Source organism: Giraffa tippelskirchi, chromosome 7 (genome assembly GCF_054371585.1).
Source record: "Giraffa tippelskirchi isolate mGirTip1 chromosome 7, T2T-mGirTip1v1.2.pri, whole genome shotgun sequence".
Classification (NCBI taxonomy): domain Eukaryota; kingdom Metazoa; phylum Chordata; class Mammalia; order Artiodactyla; family Giraffidae; genus Giraffa; species Giraffa tippelskirchi.
In genome coordinates, this window is record NC_137281.1 from 78901505 (window position 1) to 78924453 (window position 22949).

General features: G+C 52.8%; 1 protein-coding gene across 6 annotated transcripts in view; it reads right to left on the bottom strand.

The window, feature by feature from the left end:
* The window catches only part of IGDCC3 (immunoglobulin superfamily DCC subclass member 3), a 42556-nt gene extending 20513 nt beyond the window's left edge, over positions 1-22043 (bottom strand). For 3 of the 6 annotated variants that reach the window (XR_014060507.1, XM_081513772.1, XM_081513771.1), the window contains exons 1-2: positions 21677-21818; positions 18765-19070 (exon numbers count right to left, since the gene is read on the bottom strand). Coding sequence is in view for 5 of the 6 variants with exons in the window: in XM_081513772.1 (XP_081369898.1) it covers positions 18765-18996 (232 nt within the window). In the remaining variant the exon portion in view is untranslated. Of the gene's footprint in view, positions 1-18764; positions 19071-21676 lie in introns of all 6 variants that reach the window. The other 3 variants (XM_081513774.1, XM_081513773.1, XM_081513770.1) reach the window with 2 other exon arrangements.
* Positions 22044-22949: the final 906 nt, after the last annotated feature.

The window sequence follows — 22949 nt, forward strand, 5'->3', positions numbered from 1 at the left end:
GCATTCCACGAACAGATCATGAATTTTTTGGCTGGGGCACCAGCTCTTGCAAGTAGACTCATTTGGTGAACGCCACTGCTGTCCTCTAGTTATAAGAGGTCTCCCAAAGCCCTAGGAATCTTCTCTAGAAGGTTTCAAAAGCTTTCCCTTAAATTCAAAGGAATCACCACATCCACCCCTAACCTCTTCCTTTTCTTGTGATTCTTAGAGCCTCACCATGCGCCAACTACCCAAGCTAGAACAAAACAAGGGGTCACTGCCATACCTGTCGCCCTCTCCCCCACAGTCAACTGGTCACTAATCCCGGGCTAACCTCCCTTATCCCTCCCACTGCCTTGGCTTAGGCTCGCAACACTCTCTACTGTCTCTGTAATAGCTTCCCCTGTCCAGTCTCCCCATTTCTAGTGCTCCCTTCCTCCGCTTCTTGGGCTTCCCTTGTGGCTCAGCTGGTAAAGAATCTGCCTGCAATGCCGGAGACCTGGGTTCGATCCCTGGGTTGAGAAGATCCCCTGGAGAAGGGCATGGCAACCCACTCCAGTATTCTTGCCTGGAGAATACCCATGGACAGAGGATCTTGGTGGGCTACAGCCCATGGGGTCGCAAAGTGTCGGACACACCTCCTCTTCTTAGTCCATCCTGAAGCCATAATCATCTTTCTGAATATCCAATTAAGCACCTTTGGTGGTTCTCCATTGCCTTGAATCAAGGTAGTCTCCTTGGGATGGCATTTAAGATCTTCATTATTAGATCCTGATTCATCTTTCCAGCTTCAAAGGCAGCTAGTTCTCTCTTCATGTAATTTGCACTCCGATCGTGTGAGACAAGCTTGTCTTTTCCGGACATATCATAGATGTTCATACTTCTCTTTACCTCTGCTGTCCCCATTTGCCTGGAACTCTTTTGCCATTTTCTCTACTAGTATCTCATCTTCTACAGCCCCCAAAGGAGGCAGAATTAATTCCTGCTTTGAATGTGTTGCCTTTGTGCCTCTCTCCTAGCCTTTAACAAAACATATCAGAATCTGTTGCTTACACATCAATCACCTACTAGCCTATGAGTCCCTTATGGGCCCAGAATGGTCTAATTTGCCTTTCTACCTCCAGCACCCAGAACAAATACTAGGTAAATAATGAGTCCTCATTAACTGTGTCCTGAATGCTAGCGTTAAGGGTCATATGATCTTGGGGGTCATTACACATTATCTTTTCTTCCACCCAAGTCCCCACCCTGCCACAATTCATTGTTTATTTGGGGCAAGTTACTTTCTCTCCTTGAGTCTCAGCTTCTTCAATGAAATGAAGGACTTAGGACTAAGCACCCCCACTCCTCTTCTCAAACCTGACTGTGTATCACAATAACCTAGGGTGCTGAGTAACAGTGCAGATTTCCGGACTCCACTTCCTTGGTCTGGCTATGAAAGCGCAGGAGGCTGTCATATATGCACGGCCAGAATCGGGAGCCCCTGGTCTGGCAGGTTCTCGAGAATCTTTATCGTCCCCCGAGCTCCAGCATCCGACAAGGGCAGATTCTCAGCCCAGCACCCCTAACCCCATCCACCCATCCAACCCCTCCAGCAACGAGGCCAGCTAGTTAGTCCAGGCAGTCTGACTCCAATGCCAAGAGCCGGCAGCGGGGCGGGTGGAGGAGCATGTGGGAGCCCGGCCTCTGCGAGGCGCCCAGTGCTGGCATTCGGCTGCCGGGCGGGGTCAGGGCCCCAGAGCCTGGGGCCCTGAGAGCCGCTCGCTCGGCAGCAGGAGTAAGTGGGACCATCTGCTCCACTCGGCAGAGGTCAACGCTTTGTGTCAAGCTCCCATCCCCCCTCGCTCCTCCCTCCACCTTCCCCTCTTTGCCCTTTGACTCTCGGGACTCAAAAGAAAAAAAAAGCCCTTGAGGTCCTGATGAAAGCGGGAGTGTGATGGGGAGCGACACTGGAGCTCGGGGCCCGGGCAGTGCTGAGCCTGCGCCGGCGGAGAGCGCGCGGCGGGCGGCTGCGGACCGGGGAGGAGCAGCCGCGTCCGGTCCGCCGGGCCCCGGGCCGAGCCGGCGGGGCGGCTCCCGAGGGAGGCGGCGCCGGTTCCCACAGCCGGCCGGGCCGTCGGGCCCCTTTGAAGTGGCCGCAGCTGCACACCCCGAGCCGCGGCTAATCCCCGCCGACGCGGGCGTCCTCGCCCCCCCGCATAGCAATAGTGTCCGAGCTGAATGGCGCTGGCTAATTACCTCGCTCGCACCGCCGCGGGTGAATGAGAGAATCCGGCATTGTGCGCGGCGAATGGAGAAAATAAGACAACCATTGTCCTCGCACGCCAAACGAGGGTTTGATGTCGCTGGGGCGAGCGAGGCACCATTTCCCGCCACCCCCTCCCCCCAGCGGGGCAAATGCCCCAGCTGCGCCCGGGTGGACCCGGCCAGCCCAGGGAAACTGAGGAAGCAGGTCCCGCCTCCCCTCGGAAGAAGCCCTCCGCGCCCCCCCTCCCCATGGAAGCCCGGCGGGGGATACGAGACTGCCCCGGGGCTCCCCTGTACACCAGTGGGTTCTTAGGGGCACCTACTGGGACAGCCCGGTTCGGAGAAAAACCAAGCACGGCCCTGCCTTCACAGCCTAATTAAATTTCGCTGGGAACGCATGAAACAATGGGAAGAGTCGAGGATTTATATTCTTCAGTGCCCAACTGTGTGCCACCGGCTGTAAGGGCTGGAGACGTTTCAGAGAATGGCTGGGAGAGATGTGAGGAGAGGAACAGGGATCTGAAGAGAAGAGGCAGGAAGATGGGGAGCTGTGGGGGCTGAGGAATGGACTGGCATGTTCCGCGAGGAAGAGAGAATGGTTGGAAAGGGGAGGTCCAAATAGTCAGGTCTGCAGAGCCGGGGTTCAGGATTGGGATGTGATACCGGAAGCACCCAGGCCACTGCTTTGATCCAAGAAAGGTCCCCTTGATGAGAACGGTGGATGGGAAGGAAGGACTGGAGTTTCAACCACTTGCCCGTGAAAACCGACTCTCTGACTCTCTATCAGGAACTGGACTAGCCTGAGGCACTTCCCTTTTCTTCCTGTATAAGGATGTGAGAGGTTCAGTTTAGAAATCAGCACTAAAGGAAAATCACCATGCAGATGGATAGGCTGACAATCACACTGTTTATGAATTCAACAGATTCTGTGCTTTATCAGGCTGCCTTCTCTCTTCACCATCACCACCAGTTATGGTTGCTTTTTGGCAAGGCGGCAAGAGGAGCTCACATTCTTCAAGATCAGGAGGTGTTTGATCTTTCTGTCCCTCAGAGTACTCAGCTTAGAGGCAGGTAGGTGTAGGAGAGATGCTCTTAGAGATTGGTTGATTTGATAACTGACCTGCTTTAATATCCTTCAGTTCCAGTATCCTTTTCCTGGAAGCACGTACTTCCTAATCCCTTCTGATGGGCTCTTAGGTTACGTCTGCCTAGAGGAAGAACATACAGAAGATCCAGTGTCCTTTCAGGCTTCTCAACTGATAAAAAGGTCCATTGCTCAGATCAGCAGTAGGCTGTTGGGCTGACCCAGTAGCCCTTGGTTAGCATCACTTATGACGCATATTACTGGGCTCTTTCTAAGGCAGCAATCTCTTCTAATGTTCTAATGTCCATGTTACCACAATGAGATTATGAACCCTTTGCGTGCAGCCCATAACTAGACTCTGAAACAGGACCACCCATAAAGTGACGTCGCTCAGTCATGTCCTACTCTTTGCAACCCTGTGGACTGTAGCCTACTAGGCTCCTCCATCCATGGGATTTTCCAGGCAAGAGTACTGGAGTGGGTTGCCATTTCATCCATCCATTTATTTGAGAATAAAATTAGAGACTGGACAACACTTGTTGAGAGACTAAACAACAGCCAAAACGGCTCCTTGTGTTGACTGATCAACCACATCTAACATTATCGAGCACTAGTTGTAACAGTGATACATGAAAAAGTATGCTTTTTAAAGGAGAGAAAAATCTTAAGTATAGGTCATTATTTTTCTAACCCAATTCTCAACCAAGGTTTAATTTAACCTGGTCATAACTGCCAATATGATCATAATGTTAATGTTTTTCTTTATAATTCTCCTAAATCTTCACCTCAGAGTCAAGTTTCTTCTGCCTAAGGCTCTAGAATCTTAAGCCTATTTGGTATCCCAGCAGCTGCTGAACTACTCCCCTGCTTAGGCCAGTCTACCTAGTCAGCTGATCTGCCTAGTTGGTCTAAAGAACTCCAAAACAAAACGAAAAGGTAATACAGAACTGCTGTGGATATGGTAAATGTAAGAAGCCTGAAGCTCCACCAATCTGACCTCTCTTTCCATCATCTCCAGTCCCTGAGCCCCCTTCACAGACCCAAGAACTGTAGAGAATGATGCTTAAAGTCCCTTCATCTAGAGAAAAAAAGGACCTATCCAAGGAAGCAACAGTTAGTTTGTAGTAGATCAGAGGTCATTCTAATGCCATACAGGCCACTAGCTTCATTTTATAAGACTAAAATGACCATTTAAACAGAAGCTATAATTGTTATTATACAGTACTATACACGTGTCTTTATAGTTTGTCCAGATTTCAACAAGAGTGCCTGAATGTCTAATCCCTGGAAAACTACACTTGGGAAATGATCCACTATTCAAAAGACATGAGGCGCCTCCAGGCCCAAACTGGAGATTCAACAATTTTAACTAAAATAGTGCTTTTTAAAGGAAGCCTATTTCTCCTCACATCTCTTCTTTCCCCAAACCCAAGGCCATTAAGTAACTTTAAAAATAATGCTCCATGGGTGAATATTTTGATAAGAAGATAATGAGTATAATAAGGAGAGTGTGTTTTTTTCTCCCCTTATCCATTCCCACAGCAACATGCATTCGTAGGAGGCTTCGTTATCACGGTTATGACTTTTCAAGGTAACAGGAAGATAGGCATGTACATATGCAAGGATAGTCCTTCCCAAGAGGATGCACATGAAGCACAAGGGAAGAGGAACACTTCCCAGCATGGAACTAGCCTGTTAGCCATTCTGGGGATGAGGCCAATGGTCTGGCATCCTTGGACTTTCTACAGCTTGTCTGGAAGGGTGTCCCACCCTGAGGTGACTGAGTATCAGTAGCCACCTCTCCTGGTAAACTGAGGTCCGAATTCACCAGGCCAACCCCTTCCCACTCAGCACTCAATCACCTCACCTGCAGCTTCGTCCAGTCTCGATCCTCCCCCAAGTGGCCAGCAGTGGGGCCTTGGAAGAAGGCTGTTTCAAGGAAGGGAACAGAAGAGGGAGACCGAGGTGCCTCTTAAGACTAGAAGAAGCTGGTTTAGGAGACCGGTGATACAGTTAGATGCAGGCATGGCTGCTCTCGGCTTCTGACAGTGGGGGACTCAGAAGCCTGCGGAGAATGGCTTCAGTGAAAGTACACTGTAGACCCTCGAGTGATATCCGACTCAGCCTTACTTGCATCCCCCAAGTCCAGGCTGTTGAGCTCCAGAGGATGAGTGTGCTGACCACAGCAGGCAGGACGCGTTCCTACCCTCCCTTTCATATGCCCGCAGCTCTCCATTCTCACCCTTCCCAGGCACCACCCTGTGTTTAGCGCTGAGGATGCTCAGAGGAGCTAGCCCCACCCCTCAAGGAGTTTGCAAACCACTGGGAGGAACAAGCTTTATACTCACTGTCCCAGAACAGACTGGGGTGTCTTCTGATTCTCCTCACCCCCAAAAAGCAAAGCTGGGTCTACAGTTCAATGACTCCTTCCCGAATTGAGGCAACAAAAGCTATATGGCTTATTTTAGGGAAGGCTTGATCCCATCAACCTTATACTTACCAGCCTTGCTTGTAACGATCTTGATTTTGTCACGGTTCAATGGGAAAATGACTGATTTGAGAAGCAAAATCAGAAACACAAGAGAGCAGGAATATCAAACAGGCTCAATCCTGAGACTCACTGGTCTTCTTATATAGTGGAATCATGGATATTCTAACCCATTCTTCAAGTGGGACTAAAGACGGGTTTCTCTAAGGTGTTAGAGGTTTGGCATACAATTTCTGTGGTGGTGATGGTGTTCAGTTGCTAAGTCGTATCCAACTTTTTGTGACCCCATGGACTATAGCCCATTAAGGTCCTCTGTCCATGAGATTTCCCAAGCAAGAATACTGGAGTGGGTTGCCATTTCCTTCTCCAGGGGATCTTCCCGACTCAGGGATTGAACCCATGTCTCCTGCATTGGCAAGTAGATTCCTTATCACTGAGCCACTAGGGAAGCCCAGCATGCAATTTTAAGAGACCTCTAAAAAATTAGGGTGAAGAGAACTACTGCAAAAAGAGAGTGACATTCCATATAAGCTAGGATGTAAGAGGCAAAACAAAAATAACCCACGAAGAGCAGAGGAGGTGAGGAAAAAAAACAGCGAGATGTGAAGATGGCAGGAAAAGATCCAGGAATTGTTTATCACAAGCAAATACTCGGTTTCAGTGTTCTAAGATGCCGGCTCTGAAGTTAGAATCCCAAATCCCATTTGGCCAATCAACTCATTGGAAAGAATGCCTGAATGCTTTCTGTCCCAGTTCTGTACACCCAGGACTTGGGGCAAGGCCTGCAATCTGGGTCTCAGCTTCCACAGCAGTGATGTGAGAAACATGGGCAAGAGACTGGGGACAGGGCAGAGTAGGGTGAGGGTGCATCAGCAAAACCTGGAAAGGTCCCTTCTCCCCATTCCTGCCTGCCCCTGGGGGAAGCACACTCCCAAGCACTGTCATGGAGACAAGCACACATCTCTGTTCCAGCTGCCATTCTGTGAAGGTTCAGGACCCCCTCTGCTTCCTGTTCAAAGGCTGGCCTACAAACTTTTGTCTAGCTCCTGCCCCTTGTCAGCAATCCCTGGCCTGCACTCCAAGCCAACTGGGAGGAAGGAGGCTGGGAGCCCTAGACCTCCCCTCTCCTGTTCCATTTTGCTCCCCAAGACCAGTAAGAGGCCTCCAGTCAGTGGGAGCCAGTTTCCGAGTTACCAGGTGAAGGCCAGGGAAATAGTGGACCATACAGGAGCTCCAAGGAGGACACAGGCGCATTCGCAGACCACAGATACACTCACACACGCACACATGTTCTCATATCCACAGAGACACGGGGCGCGGTGACTTAACAGCCCCGCGACTGCGCAGCGCAGGTTAATTGAAGGCACATGATTCTGCCTTGTCGGCCAACCGGCCGGGCCCCGCCTCGGGGAGAAGCAGCCCGCTTTGTGCTGAGGGCTGGCGGCATTCCTCTTCTCGGTCCACTCATTTCACACCGCGCTTGCCGCGGGGCGGAGAGCCAGTCCCTGCGCAGGGGGGAGAGCGCCGCCGCCACACCCCAACCCCAAGGACTCAGGAGCCCCGCTTCTAACACATGCGCTGCCAGGAGCCAGGCAGGCGGCAACTGCCCAGGTGGGGGCAGCAACAGAGGGTGAGGGTGACAAGAGAGCTTTGCTGTAGAACTGTGATCTTGACAGTTCAAAAAGGAAGCCAAGCCCAGCACGGGAGAGACAGAGGAGTGGGAGAGGGAGATGGAGGAGAGAGCTAGGGCCAGCCTGGGGAGAGGGAGAGAGGAGAATTGGGGAGGGGGAAAATACCTTCAAGACAAAACGAGTCTGCCTCTCTGAATTTTAGAAGTGAGAACCTTGTAATCTGGTCCTCTCCACACTATTTTCCACCTATGGGGAAACTGAGGTCCAGGAAAGTGAACTTTGGGTTTTGTGGATCCAAAACCACATGGGGATGAGTTGAATATTTATATATTACAAGCAGCTTCTGGTTGAAGTGGGAGTCAAGGAAGGCACAGAAGTAATGATGACGGCTATGTCAGATCCAGGCTCCTCCCAGTACGCAGTCTTTACAGACACTTTCCTCCCAGCAGGCACAGCCTGCCCCTCCCTGCAGCGCTGCTGGGTTGACCATGGAGCCTGCCGTCCAACACATTGCTCAGTGGGGCCGAGAGGGCAGGGGCCTCAGGTCAACCACACACCCAGGTTGGGGCAGTAGCCGAATCTTCCAGCTACCACAGCAGGCAGGGACTGTGGTCAGGGGTGGGGGCCACGTAACTCCACGAGGCCTTAGGCCACCTTGCCCAGGCAAGGCGGCAGCAAAAGGACAATCAGCAGCCTGGCTTCTCCATCTTCCAAGGCATCTTCCCTACTACCCAGCCCCCATCTCCGGAACCCCTAGGGAGAAGGATCCTACTCAAGCCACACCAGTTCCTCTCCTGTGATTTGTTCTGAATTTTCAAACAAAGAGTAATTATGACAGATGTGGAGCAATCAGCATCATTATGCAGGGGAAACAAGAAAGGGAAAGGGAGATGAGGGGCCCCAGGGGAGGGGAACTTGTCTTTCCTCCGTGAAACAAGCAATTCCCACACCTACAGCCCAACACCCTCTGGATTTCTCCTCCTGCTGGGAACCTGTATCTAGCCACTCCACCCAGCCTCTCAGGTAAGACAACTTTTCTCTGCAGAGCATCCCAGCAGAGCACCCAGCCTAACTGCCCTCCAGATTCTCCCCAGACCTCCAGCAGCAACTGGGGGTGGGGGCCATGTAGCCCCATCTGGCACACCCAGAAGTGGCTCCCACATTGGCCAGGGTTCTAAGTTGTTTGCTCTCAATACTCCCGCACAGGAATGTGGCTCTGTTAATATTTCTTAGGCAAAAATACTGATTACGTTCTCAAGGGACTCTAGCCCCCTTTAAGGACACTCAGGCCATTGAATTTTGAGTCAGGCAGACCAGGTTTAAATCCCAGCTTCTCTACTTACTGTGTACCCTTGGGCAAGTTAATTCACCTGTCTGGGCTTCTGTTTACTCATCTGTAAAATAGGACTAGTAATGCCTACTAGTGGAAATGAGTGGGAATTAAGTAAATTAACACACAAAGGGCTTAGGACAGTGCAGCCCCCTTTGACTAGGATGACTTCTGCTACTACTAGCAGGTTCCTCACCAGAGCCAGCACGTAGGTAGCCCTCACACCACTCAGCTCAGCATCCGGGGTGCTCTGGAAACTCAGAGACTCTCTGAGATGTGCCATGGATGTCAGGAGCCCATACCCACTGGCTGACACTCACATTCAGAACTACCCCCACAGAGCGAGCCTGGGTGGGGTAGATCAGGAGAAAAATGGAAATATATGTGCCAGTCTGCCCTGGAGGGGATATAAAAAGATCTCCCCCATCCCCAACCAGAAAGCGGTGAGGCACTGGGCAGGGCAATCAGTATGAGGGACTCAAGGGCTCTCCAACCTGCCCAGGCTGGAGGACCAATCACATCCTTGGGCAGGATACCTCCTCAGGGCCTCAGTTTTCACCTCTGTAAAACGAGGAGGTGGGACCAGGCAAGGTCCAAATGGATGCAGTCTGCAGTCTGGATGCCTGTGATCCCACTGAGGGGCTGGGCAGACCTCCCAGGTCCTAGATGGACCAGGAATTTTAGGCTTCTTTAGACTATAGCCTGCAACTCAGTGAAAGGGCTAGAACTTGGTCCTCTCTCTTGGTGGTCTACCCCCTCCTCTCCATTTTGGTGGTCTGGTCTCCATCTGCCCACTTCAAGTCCCTGGGGCCTCTTGCTAGTCCCCCCTCACATTCCAATGGCCTTGGGGGCAGCAGCCAGACCAGAAAGTCCAGTTCCTGCCCATTATCACTGCTTGCATCTGCACTGCAACCCAACACCAGCATTCCAGAGAGCAGCCTGGGGCTGCCCCCACCACCCACCGTGGTCAGTGTCCAGGCTCAGAGACAGGGCCCAGGCAGGGGCCAGTGTTCTCAGATTCTTCTCTCGGGGAAGGTCTGCCCCAAGGGGACTCTGACTTGCTGGGGAGGCCACCAACGCCTTCCTTTGGGGTCTTCTTTGCACCTCATCCTCTGTGACTCCCCTCTTCCCATCTCTTTGCTCTGTGACGAGGCTTGAGCTCACCTACTTTTGCAGCGGTGTCTCCCTCCAAGCACAGCAACGGAGGGTGGACACAGGAATTGCTAAAATTGGAGCCAGAGGCAGGAGGAAACAGAATAGTAAAGAGAGCTGCAGACAGGGGGAAGGGAGGGCAAGAGAAACCAGGAGGCAGGAGGAATGCTCAAGACAAAGACCCTGAACGTGGCCTCACAGGAGGGCAGAGGTGGGGGGCAGAGTGTGTGTGTGGGGGGTTGTCAAAGATTGAGGAGCCTCGAGGCTAAGATCCAGGGAAGAGATGGAGAGGGTGGGCTGGGAGCCCTCTGCATTGAATTGTCCTCCCTCTGCCTGAATCAGGTGGTGAGCTGGCCTGGATTAAGCCCACACTTCCATCCTCTCCATCTGCCTGGGGTCTGGGGTCTGGGGTCTGGCCTGGCACTCCTCCTTGCTTGCCCCTCTTCAGGTCCTTGCTGGGCCCCTGTCTTTGCCCTTCCATAGGTCACAATATTACCTGTCCAGAAAGCACCCCTGGGGCTGCTCCGATTCACAGAAAACACTCGCTCCTCTGCCCCTCCCTTACCTTTGAGGGCAGTCAGAAAGGGTCAGCCTTTCTTGAAACAGAGTGAACAAAGCTGGAGGCAGGGGAAGCAAGCTCAGACATCAAAGAATGGTCCTTTGGTGGTGGCGGGGGTGGGGTTGGGGGCGGTGGGCACATGAGCAGCCCAGGCCAGCAGGCTCGGATTGCAGCCAGATTGCTGGCACTCGCCTAATAAATAAGGAAACTACGGCCTAGATTCCCAGAGTTACTATGGCCAGACCCCATGCCCATCATGTAAGCCCCACCCTCTGCCAGTGACCTAAGGCTAGCTTTCCCTCCTTTCTCACTTCAGCTACAGGACCTAATAAAATGATCCACCACCCCCTCTTGCCCCGCACCAGTTCTGTCCATTCTAGATCTCTAGCCTGGTCACACTGCTCAGGGAGAGGGATTCCCACAGGAGAGTCCTTTGAAAGCTGGACCCTCATCCTGAGCCCCATGCACCCTTCTTCGGCACGTACCTGTATGCTCAGGTGCCCACAGAGGCCCATGTGGCAATATACACACACATTACTGGTCTCCATGGGCTTCCCAGGTGGCGCTAGTGGTAAAGAACCTGCCTGCTAATGTAGAAGACGCAGGTTCGATCCCTGGGTTGGGAACATCCCCTGGAGAAGGAAATGGCAACCCACTCCAGTATTCTTGCCCTGAAAATCCCATGGACGAGGAGCCTGGCGGGCTACAGTCCATGGGGTCACAAAGAGTTGGACACGACTGAAGCGACTTAGCACTAGCACTGGTCTCTGTATTTCTTGTTGCAACAAGGCTAGGGCCAGAGATCTTAGGGATCCATAGATTAGTTACACAGGCAGACATTTTTGGAACCACTCGGTCCAGTTTAAACAACGACAGCAGTGAATTGTTTGGTTTTCCATCCTGGGTGCCCTTCTGTTCCATTCTACTTTTTTTTGAAGGCTGTGTTGAACAGCCTTCAAGCTGCTGTGAAAAGTCTCTTACACACACACACACACACACACACACACACACACACGCCTGCAGGGACTCTGAAGAGGAGAGGGGAAGGCAATGCAAGAAGGCCAGAAGTGAAAAAGTCCTTTCTCCAGGGGGGTGGGGAGGGAATGGGGGGCTGGGGGCCTGTTTCATTTGCAGGCTGCAAATGCCTCCGCTATTCACCGGCCCGCATTCCCAGCCAAGGCGCCGGGCCATGGACAATGCCAGGAATGGGAACAGAGAAGATCTGCACATTGTGTTCAAGGGGCCAGCTGGCTGCCTGTGACAGCAGAGCCAAGGTGTGGGAACCAGAAGCTTTCAACTTCCACACTCAAGTCCTGCTGGTGGGGTGAGGGGCAGTCCTCCCACTACAGTTGAGGCCAGTAGGCCTGGGGACACAGCCTTTACCCGGCCAGGGAATACAGTCCAAGGCAGGAGACCCCAAGACCCAGGCATGAGGGCTACCAAGCAATGTGGTTTCTGATTTGCACGCCATCTGCCGAGGGAGAGAGTCTCAGCTCCTCTAGAGAAAAACACGCAGCCACAGCCACCCCAAGATTTTGCCCCTAGTGTGTTATATTCCCCATTCACCAGCTTCTGTTCCTTTAAGCTATGCTATCAGTAACGAGGTAGGGAGAAACAGAGAAAGTCAAAGAGAAGCAGAGAGATGGAGCTTTGCACCTACAAGGCCACATGTTCATTTAGTTTTTATCGGGCTCCACAAGCAGAGGACGTGAGAAATACAAAAGAGAGAGAAGCCCTTTAGGAGCTTAAAATCGAGTTAAGGAAACAGATGGAATATCCAACCACAAAACAGTTACTTAACCATGCAGGCAGCCCCCACTGAGAGGAAGGCTGAGCCTGAATGCCACAGACCACAAGTACTCCCCGCCTTAGGAGGGTGAGGAAGAAATTACTGTGAATTAAGTGGTCTTTGGGGAGGGATCGGGTAAGGGACGAGCAGGGGCAAGAATAGACTGGGAAAAGGCTCAGAAAGGCAGGCAGTTCCCAAGGACTGACTGGATAGAAAGGAAGCCTTAATGTCATAGTGCAGAGATGAACGTTGGTCCAACGACTCAATATTACAATCAGAAAAACAAAGTCCAGAGAGGGTGACTGACTTGCCCAGAGTTACACAGGACTCTGGTGTCCAGGGAAGGGCCTTTCCACCACACCTCACAGCTTCTCAAGAGCATCGGAAGAGGTCAGGCTGTGGAGTACTGATTTCCACCTACCTCTGCACCCTGGCGTACTCACGGGTGACCTGCCTAGTGTGAGCGTAGGCCTTGGCATGGCCATCGCTCATCATACTGGTGACACCTCAGCAGCAGCACCTGCTTTCTGCTCTAACAGGCAGGCGGACGCACGTGAGGGGCAGAGGGGAGATTTCCTCAGGGTTACTTTGGAGAGAGTCCCCTGGACAGCAAGGAGATCAAACCAGTCAATCCTAAAGGAAATCAGTCCTGAATATTCATTGAAAGGACTGATGCTGAAGCTGAAACTCCAATACTTTGGCCACCTGATGCGAAGACCTGACTCATTAGAAAAGACCCTGATGCTGGGAAAGATTGAAGGCGGGAGAAGGGGACGACAGAGGACAAGACAGTTGGATGGCATCACCAACTCGATGGACATGAGTTTGAGCAAGCTCTGGGCGATGGTGAAGGACAAAGAAGCCTGGCGTGCTGCAGTCTGTGGGGTCACAGAGTTGGACACAATTGAGCAACTGAACAACACCCACTTTGGCTGAGCTGCCCCTCAAAGAGGAGAGAAAAGCTTGGGTTTCACACACCAGGCCTCCAGGTGACAAAGGCCTCCAGGGTCACCAGTCACTGTGCCAGGAACCACTTCCCTGCACAACCCACTGCCCTACACTGAGGCACTTCCGGGGTCCCCTAAATATACTGAGGCCACCACACAAGCTGTGCCACTCAGCAGCTCTAGCCCATAGTTTTCCCAACCTGCCCACCCAGACCTGGCTCCACAGATCTATGCTGAGACCCTGCCCCCACATCCACACAGGCATGGATGTTGCTGCTGAAGAGATTTCAGAGTAGCTGGTGAAACTGCCCTCGTTCAGACAGGTTGAGAATGGTTCAGACCTCAGGAGCGGGTGACTGAGGGCCTGAGCAGTAGGTGACTTAGTAAGGTAGAGACAGCAGGGGACTAGACCTGGACTTCCTTCCCTCTCACCACGCCCCACTGCCTCTTACTAGGAGTCCAGGGTCACCAGGGACCTTCCTGGAACCACCATATCTAAAGAAGCTTAGAACTTCACATGTCTCACCTTTGTTATCACCCCAGAATAATAACAGTATCTAAGGAACATTTTCTATGTGCCCTGCACTGTGCTAAGTTCTTTACACGTATTGTCATGGGGGATCCTCCTAGCATTCCTCCTTGCTAAGTATTATTTCCTCCAATTTAAAGATGAGGAAACTGAGACTCAGGGATTCCAGTGACTTACCCAAGTCCATCCAGCTGGGGATCTGTTTCCCTCCACAGCCTACACTCATAACCATCATTGGGCACGCCCAGTCAGGATGGCTCTGGGCTACAGGGGAGGCAATCCTGGCACTTTGAGAATCTTACCTGCACTGGAACAGGCTTATCTTCATCCTAAATTAGCGCTCAGTACCTATCAAGGGGCTTCCCAGGTGGCTCAGAGTAAAGAATTTGCCTGCCAATGCACAAGACATGGGTTTGATCCCTGGGTCAGGAAGATCCCTGGAGAAGGAAATGGCAACCCACTCCAGTATATTCTTGCCTGGAGAATCCCATGGACAGAGGAGCCTGGAGAGCTACAGTCCATGGAGTTGCAAACAGTCAGACACAACTTAGCGACTAAACAACAGCAACAACAAACCTAATACTAACAATAATACTTAATGAGCATTTCTAGAGGCCAAGCCCTGGGCCAGATACTTTCCATCGGTCATCTCATTTAAGTCTCCAACAGCCCTGATAGGATGATGGGATTATGCTTTTTTTTTTTCCTTTTCAGATGAAGGCACAGACTCAAGAGAGTTAAAAGTAACTGGTGCTAAGGACATGTCATCTGTGAGTGGCAGAGCTGGGGTTTAAACCTACCCAGATGTGACCCTGAAGCCCATGTTCTCGAGACTTCACTGTACTGCCCACAGACGCCCCTATGCTAGCAACTATGATGTGGGAGGGGGCTCTCCTCTCACACCTGTGGACCAGCACTGTTGGCATCACCTGGGATTTCGTTAGACCTGCAGGACCCCCAGGCCTTGGCCTAGATCTACTGATTCAAAATCTGAATTTTATCAAGATCCCCAGGTAAATTCACGGGCACAGCAAAGTCTGACAAATTGTGTTCCAGATCATCTACCTCTTCACTCCATCTCCCAAAGGGCTCAAGATCAGGAACTGAGGTCAGAAAGTGAGCGGCAAGAACTAAGAGTATCTGTCTAAAGTGGGCTGGGGGTGGAGGGATCCTGGGGGTGGAGGGGGGCTGGGGGTGGAGGGGAGCTGGGAGTGGAGGGGAGCTGGGAGTGGAGGGATCCTGGGGATGGAGGGAACCTGGGGGTGGAGGGATCCTGGGGGTGGAGGGAACCTCGGGGTGGAGGGGGGCTGGGGGTGGAGGAGGGCTGGGGGTGGAGGGATCCTAGGGGTGGAGGGATCCTGGGAGTGGAGGGGGGCTGGGGGTGGAGGGGAGCTGGGGGTGGAGGGGAGCTGGGAGTGGAGGGATCCTGGGGGTGGAGGGAACCTGGGGGTGGAGGGGAGCTGGGGGTGGAGGGGAGCTGGGAGTGGAGGGATCCTGGGGGTGGAGGGAACCTGGGGGTGGAGGGGGGCTGGGGGTGGAGGAGGGCTGGAGGTGGAGGGATCCTGGGGGTGGAGGGTCCTGGGAGTGGAGGGGGGCTGGGGGTGGAGGGGAGCTGGGGGTGGAGGGGAGCTGGGGGTGGGTCCCCCCACTTATCTCCCCTCCTTGTAGCCACCCCATCCCTCTTTGGAGTCATCCAGGCACACAGATCTCAACAGGTATGAGTCACTGCCTATTCCCACTGTATCAGGTGTCCCACATACCCTTCCTGGAGCCTCTCCAGGGGGATGGTAGAGGGTCTCACAGGGCAGCCAAGCTTCAGCAGATACCCAGAGGCTTGGGAGAATCCCCAGACCCGCCCAGGAAGGGGTTAAAACAGAACAGGTTGCACTCCAGCTCTGAAGTAAGAGACTTACTCCCTGAGAGATTTCCCTGGAGTACTCCCTAACTGAATCCCAGTGTGGGAGAAAGCTGGGGGCTGGAAGTGGATTCAGGAGTCTGCTTTTGCTGGCAATGTCACTGGGAGTGAAAGTCACTCAGTCGTGTCTGACTCTTTGCGACTCCATGGACTATACAGTCCATGGAATTCTCCAGACCAGAATACTAGAGTGGGCGGCCTTTCCCTTCTCCAGGGGATCTTCCCAACCTAGGGATCGAACCCAGGTCTCCCACATTGTAGGCAGATTCTTTATCAGCTGAGCCACAAGACTGGAATTGCCTTTAAAAGAAGCAAAGAGGATTGACTCCATTACTGAGTACCAACTCTGTGCCAGGCAAAGCGTGGAGTGTGCTAGTCCTTACCACCATCCCACAAAGTAGAATTATATGTACATTTCACAGGTGAGGACACTGGGCCATGGAGAGATTAACTTGTCTAGGATCTCTTCCTTCACAAGTGTTGCAATTTTCAGCCCCCAAACTATAAACACATGGAACAGCAAGGCAGAGAAACCAGACATGCTGGAAGCATGAGTATTCCTAGGACCCTGAGCCACTCCATCCCAGACAGGAGACACTTGCCACTGAAGCCCCCAAGAAATGGGCCTGGAGTCTAGTCCATCATGGTCAGGCCGTTTCAATGACAGCATCCAGGCCCACTTGGATGGAAGAGGAGGCATCCCCAGCCATCGGCCTCTGGCTGGTGCCCCACACCGACCTGCCTCACTGGGCTAATGTACTGGGTGGATTGTGTGTCTGTGAGGGGTGCTTAGCATCCTCCCACCCTGTCAGCCCCTGTGGGGCAGGCGGGAGAAGCAGGGGCTCTGGAAGGCACCTCACACCTTTTCAGAAGGCCTCCTCCCATGTCATACGACATCTGCCCAGCCTGCGGGCACATGGGCAGGGCGTTGTTACCAAAGGAGAGAACCCAGGCGGCTTATCAGCTTTAGAAATTTCTAAAACCTCACAGGGACATGAGCCTATGACGTGAGGAAAGGGGATCCAACCATCCAAGCTTTCCCCGAGGGGCCACAAGCCTTGCTGGGGACAGAGCCCGTATCAGACTGCCAGGGTTTGGAGGCAAATCCCCAGCTGTCCCCAGGACCCCAGAGGATTAACCAAGCTGACCTCTCCCGCTGGCCCTCCCTGCAGCCAGAGCCCACAGCTCAACTGCTTATACTGTTAGGAGTTTAAGGAGGCTGAACATCTTGAAGGTATTACCATTTATAGAAAAAGCACATTTACAATTAGCTCTATATAAACACCTGGGGATTTATCTCCCAGAAGTCTAGGCTGGTGACACAGGAGCCATCAAGCCCTCAGAGCTGACACAGGCCAGGGAGAGCTCCCTGAGAAGTCTCTTCTCTCCTGTACGACAAGCTTCCTTGGGTCCCCACTCTCTGTCCCCACTTTTCCTCCTCACACCCAGCCATCTGCTCGGAGGACGCACCAGCCTTCCCCTACACTGCCAGGAGGGCCGGAGGATGAGGGGTTGCTGAGCCAGAAGTGATTCCGTCTCAAGGTCCAGGGCTGCTTCCCAGAGAGCTCCATATGGGGGCCTAGATGAGCCTTCCTTAGAACAAAGGGGCATCTTAAACCCAATGAGAGGCCTCCTGCCTCAGAACAATTCATCACTCGCCAGCCGTTCAGAGCAACTGTGCAAATGCCCTTGGAGCCAGGAAGAAACTGGTCAGTGATCAGACGGGGAAGAGGCAGCATGCCACAAGGGTTAAGTGGGAGGGTGCAGGATTCAGAATACCTAAACTGCAGTCCTGGCTTCTCTGCTCACCAGAAGGTCGCCAGTCCCCCTAAGTCTCAGTGTTCTCATCTGTAGAATGAGGATGATGACTGCCTATCTTCCAGTGTCATCACAATGACTAAATAAGATAATTCATATAAAGCACCTGGGCAGGGTGCCCAGTACGCAGCAAGTGTTTAATAAGCATTAGTTTGAATGATTACCAACCAAAATTAAAGCAGCCTTTTTAAGGGACACCACCTCAAGACACCACCCAGAAGTACAGAGATTATGGGATGCAGAACATTTTCCACTTGGCAAAACTTTTGCCCTTTCTTAAGAGCAGTGGTTCTTGGGACTTCCCTGGCAGTCCAGTGGTTAAGACTCCCTGCTTCTAGTGCAGAGATGCAGGTTTGATACCTGGTCAGAGAACTAAGATTCCACATGCTGTGCGACACAGCCAAAAAAAAAGAAAGAACCAGAAGTCTGTGAGCAGACTTCCCACCCTCATAGCTTGCCACCTTCCCAAGATGCATAAATAATTTTGGTTTATGTGATAATACCTATGAATGTACACAGATTAAACAGCAACAGCAGACGTTTGGTAGGACAGAGCAGTAGAACACAACCATCATTTCATCACCACGATGACTGCCGGTCCATCAGCTAAGGACAATTCTAGAGATGAAACACCTCTTCTCTCCCAATCAAAAAAGTATATCAAATATCAAGTCATTGCAATGTACGCTTTAAATATCTTATAATTTTATTATCAATTACACCTCAATAAAGCTGGAATTTTTTTTAAGGTACACCAACAGGAAGGTGAGTGAGAGAAATGTCATCACTGTGTTAACCCTGAAATTATTCTATCATATTTTTTGTAAAGCAAATCGCTGAAGCTTCAGAATGTTATCACTGGTACAGTGAGGTTTATTCTACCCCAAAGGTTTGAAAGTCAGCATGTAATTAAAAACTGCGTGTAATCAAAATTACCCTTCAAAATCCTCTTAAATCACCCCCAAAGTTTATCTTTAAACACAAAAATCATACTCAGAAGATTGGGATGCTCATAATATAACGGCATATGGAAGCTAAGACACACTGAACCAAGAGCTGAATAAAGCTGGCTTTCTCTCTCCCTCTTCCTACAACAGTTTGGCTACATTCTTGTCAAATTGCATTCCAATCAGTTAAATGAATAAATGATATAATTCCACCACTGCAAATTGCTGCTATGCTCCTCTCAACTGACCCATGCTGAGACATTAGTTCTCCAGAAGCTACATAAGATGGAATGGTTCCCTTTATCCCTCCATGACCTGGAAAAAAAAAAAAGTAAGGGCACCCACTTACTTGCAGCCTGGATTCGAGCCTTCCGACTGACCACCAGCCCAAAGCGGTTCTGAGCCACACACTCATAGTCCCCCTCATCTGAAGGGCTGCCTCCTCCATCCAGCAGGAAGTGGCGGATCATCAAGGACCCATTGCCCAGCACAGTGGAGTGGGTACTGTCCACCAGCTCCACCCCATTCTTCCTCCAGGTGATTCGCACTGGAGGAGTCCCCTCCACCTTGCAGCCAAGCATGACCGGCTGCCCAGGGACTGCAACGTCATCGCTTGGCTCCACAGCAAATGCCAGTTCAGCAGAGTGGCCAAGACCTGCATCAGGTGGGGGAGAGAGAGTAAAAGGAGAAGTTAGTGTGGAATGAACTTGAAAACACAGGGCTTCCAAGTTCTCTGGATCTGAGTGTCCCATCCCCATCATTCTGAGATATTAACTGGAATCTCTATTAATATATAGAAACTTCTGCATTATGAAGGGTCATCTCATGCTTGGAATCTCTATTAATATGTAGAAATTTCTGCATTATGAAGTGTCATCTCATGCAGTACAGTTACTTAATCAACAGACCGTCTCAGAGATGGATATTATTTCTACCACCTTTCTTTTATTTGTATGTTCTTGACTGCATTGCAGCACACAAGATCTTCATTGTGGTGCATGGACTCTTTAATTGTGGCACGAGGTCTTTATTCATATCTTTTACAGAAAAGGAAACTGAAGCCCAGAGATGTTAAGCAACTTGTCCGAGATCTCAGAGTTAATAGTTACAAATCTGGGACCTACAAGCAAGACTGATTCCAGCATAGCTGCTGCCACTTCTGTGGCCACCTGGTTAAACACTGAAGCCTCACAGACTTTCAGAGTGTGACCCCAGGTAAAGTATTCAATCTGCCCTGGCTCCTCCATCCTCAACTGTTTAAGTAAGGAACAACAATATGGCTTGTGTTGTTCCTGCATGCTAAGTCACTTCAGTCATTCAGTCACTTCAGTCCGACTCTTCGCAACCCCATGACCTGTGGCCCATCAGGTTTCTCTGTCCATGGAATTCTCCAAGCAAGAATACTGGAGAGGGTTGCCGAGCCCTCCTCTGGGGACTTTCCCAACCTGGGATCAAACCCACGTCTCTTATGTCTCCTGCATTGGCAGGTGGGTTCTTTAGCACTGAGCTACCAGGGAAGCCCTATGTTAAATATGACCTGCAGACTTAAAGGCACTATGAAAAGTTAAAATTTCTAAACAAATATAAAGTGAGATAGTAATAAATTGCTGCTTCTTTTTGATGACAACACCACCTGAACAGGGAAAATGGTGTGTGGGTCCAGGACTGGGTACAGGCTAGGTTATGGTCCAGCTCCACTGCCCCACCCCTAGGATGCTCTGGGGTTTGGCAGTTCCATTTGTTTTGCTTTTGTCATAAAGAGGATGAGGGATACCACACATCTACTCAGATTTCTCAAAATTCAGAAAGAAGGAGGCTCCTAGAACCTTTCTCCCAGCAACCTCTTCACTCCTGCAGAAGAGAAAGGAACTGGAAAAAGGGAAGACGAGGGGGAAGAAGAGAAGGGAGAAGGGAGAAAACGAGGGTGATTAGGGAATCAGAAGTGGGAGAGGAAGGATGAGAGCTCCAGTCCCAGGCGTGATGCCAAGTCTCCAACTTCTCCAGCGAGCAACTTACCAGACCAGTTACAACTTCAATCCTGGAGAAATGAACCCACCTGGGCTGAGAAGGCAGCCACAGACCCCTCCACATTTCCAGGAAACTAGTGATACGGGAGCGGGCCCCTCCCTTCACAGACCAGCGCCCTCCCTGGCTGGGGGGAGACCCGGCAGAGAGGGGGAGAAAGGAGAAGGAGGAGCGCTGCGGTTAGGGGCGTTACTGCACCCCCAGGGACGTGTAATTCGTATTTTAAGATATTTGAGGGTCACGCCCCTTCAGATCCCTACCCATCCTTCCCAAGACTTGAGTTTCAGCTGCCTCGGCTCCGCACCCCAACCCCGGTATTTTAATAGCAACTGGGGGATGGATAAACTTTCTACTAGATGCGCTTGCGACATCCTGCTTCTCCGGAGCTAAGAGGGGAGAGAATACCGCCCAGACAAGTGTCTGCTGAGAACTTGGGGCGGGAGGGGAAGCGACTAGATTTTCACGTTTCTCGTGTGAAATGGGTCCGTTACAGTCACTGAGGGAATAGGGTGGCGGTGACGGAGCTCCGGGCAGCAAAGCCGGCAGATCCCGAGCTCTGCGTGTGCACCCTCCAGGGCAGAGCAGGCACGTGGGCATCCCCGCCGCTCTCTCGCCCTCGGTCGGCTTCTCTTTCCTTTCCTCAGCTCGCAGGGTGTCTCCCCCTCCCCACGCACGGCCAGCCGGAGACCTCCCTCTTCCTCGATCTCTCCCTCGCACTCCGCGTCCCAGTCCCTCTCCAAATCCACGACGCGCTCGCTTCACCCATCGCAGCCCGCTCAGTCCCGGACTCCGCCCCCGGGGTTGGCGGTCTCCCGGGTCGGCGGTGTCCTAACCTTGGCCGCCGCGGGCCACTCTGTGCCCACCCTCGGGCTCCGCGCTCCCCAACTCGCGCCTCGGAACGGACTCAGCTCTGCGGTCTCCCAAGGCTCGTTCCCCCCTCTCCCCAACTCCAGCCTGCCCGCCGATCTCCTGCTTTGCCGCGCTCCTTGCCCCTTGGTCCGGGCTCGAACACTACTGAGTCTTGGAGCCGCAGCGGACTGAATGTGGGTCTCTCTTCTGGGGGCTCCATCCTCAGCATCGCCTGGCTCCGCGTTCCCAGCAGCCGGGCCTCAGTGCCCTCTCCCCGGGCTCCGCCCCGTCCCGCTCGTCTCCCCTTCTTGGGCAAGTCCCTCCAGCCCGCGGTCCGCCGGCAGGTCCGCGCCGCTCTCCCCAGGTCCGCCCCTCGAGCCCGCTTACTCCGTTCTCGCCCTTCCCGGGGCTCGGTCCCCAGCAGCCGGACCGCGGGCGCCCTAGCTCACCATCGCTTGGCGCAGGCAACAGGAGCAACGGCAGCAGCGGCAGCAGGAGCCGGGGCCGGCGGCGCGGGGGCGCGGCGCGCGAGGCAGCCATGGGGCTCGCGGTCGGCTGGGATCGGCGACGCGCGGCTCTGGGGTCTCTCGCGGCTCACAGTGTCCCGCGGGGCCGGCGCCGGGGCCGGGGCCGGGGCTCCGGCCGGGGCCGAGCCCGGGCGGCTGGGGGCTGGGGCCACATGCCTGCCTAGGAGCGCCGGGGGCGCAGGGCGAACGCGGCCGCTTGCGCCATCTTGCACCCACCCGGGCGATCTGTCAGCCTCGCCTGGGGTGCGCGCTCCGCACTCGCACCACCCGCCCCGCCCTCCTCCCGCCGCCCGCCGCCCGCCGCCCGCCGCCCCTCTTCCTTCCCCTCCCGGTCCCCTCCCCCAGCCCCTCTCCCCGGAGGCCGGGTCTGGGGAACAAAAGAGCCGGCGAGCGCTTTAAGCGGCCGGACATTCCCGGCTGCGCGGCGGACGCGCCCCCTGCGCTTTGAACTGGGGCCGGAGCGGCGGGCGCCATCCAGAGCTGCAGCCCGGGACCCCTCTCCGCGGGCCAGCTCCGGACTTGGGGGGCCGGGGGAGTGGAAACTCAGTGGACTGAGGAGTAGGTCCGGGTTTCGGAGAAACACGCGAAGCTGCCAGATTCTCTCCTACCCACTCTTTCTGCTGCGCCCTCCTGCACCGTGTCCGAGTCTGTGTTGTCGAGATAATTCCCTAAAAGCTGCAAAGTTGTCAAAGATTCGGTTTTCCATGGGTTTCTGGTTCTTCCACCCAAAGGTTAGGACGTTTAGCTGCAAGACTGGCCTCTTTAGACCGAAGAGTTTTGACGCTTGGGTGGACAGGAGGAAGAGTGGGAAGGCGGCTTCGTCCAGGGCCCTGGGAGAGCAGACCTAACAGGACAATGAGAAAGCTAAAGTAAGCCGGATTCTGACCCCACTTCTCCCTGCTGTTTAGTTCAGCAAACCCGGGCAGTCACTCTCAGAGCTCATCTGAAAGATAAAGATATCCCATCTCCCCTGCTCACTTTCAAGGAAATGTAAAGGATACAGGTCATGACAAATGACCTGATGACTGGAATAGCACACTGAAAGTTCAAATTCCCAGTAACACTTCTATACCACAAAGACTCAATGTTTCATGTCAGAGAACGTAAAAGGAGACAACATCAGTCTCAGGTAA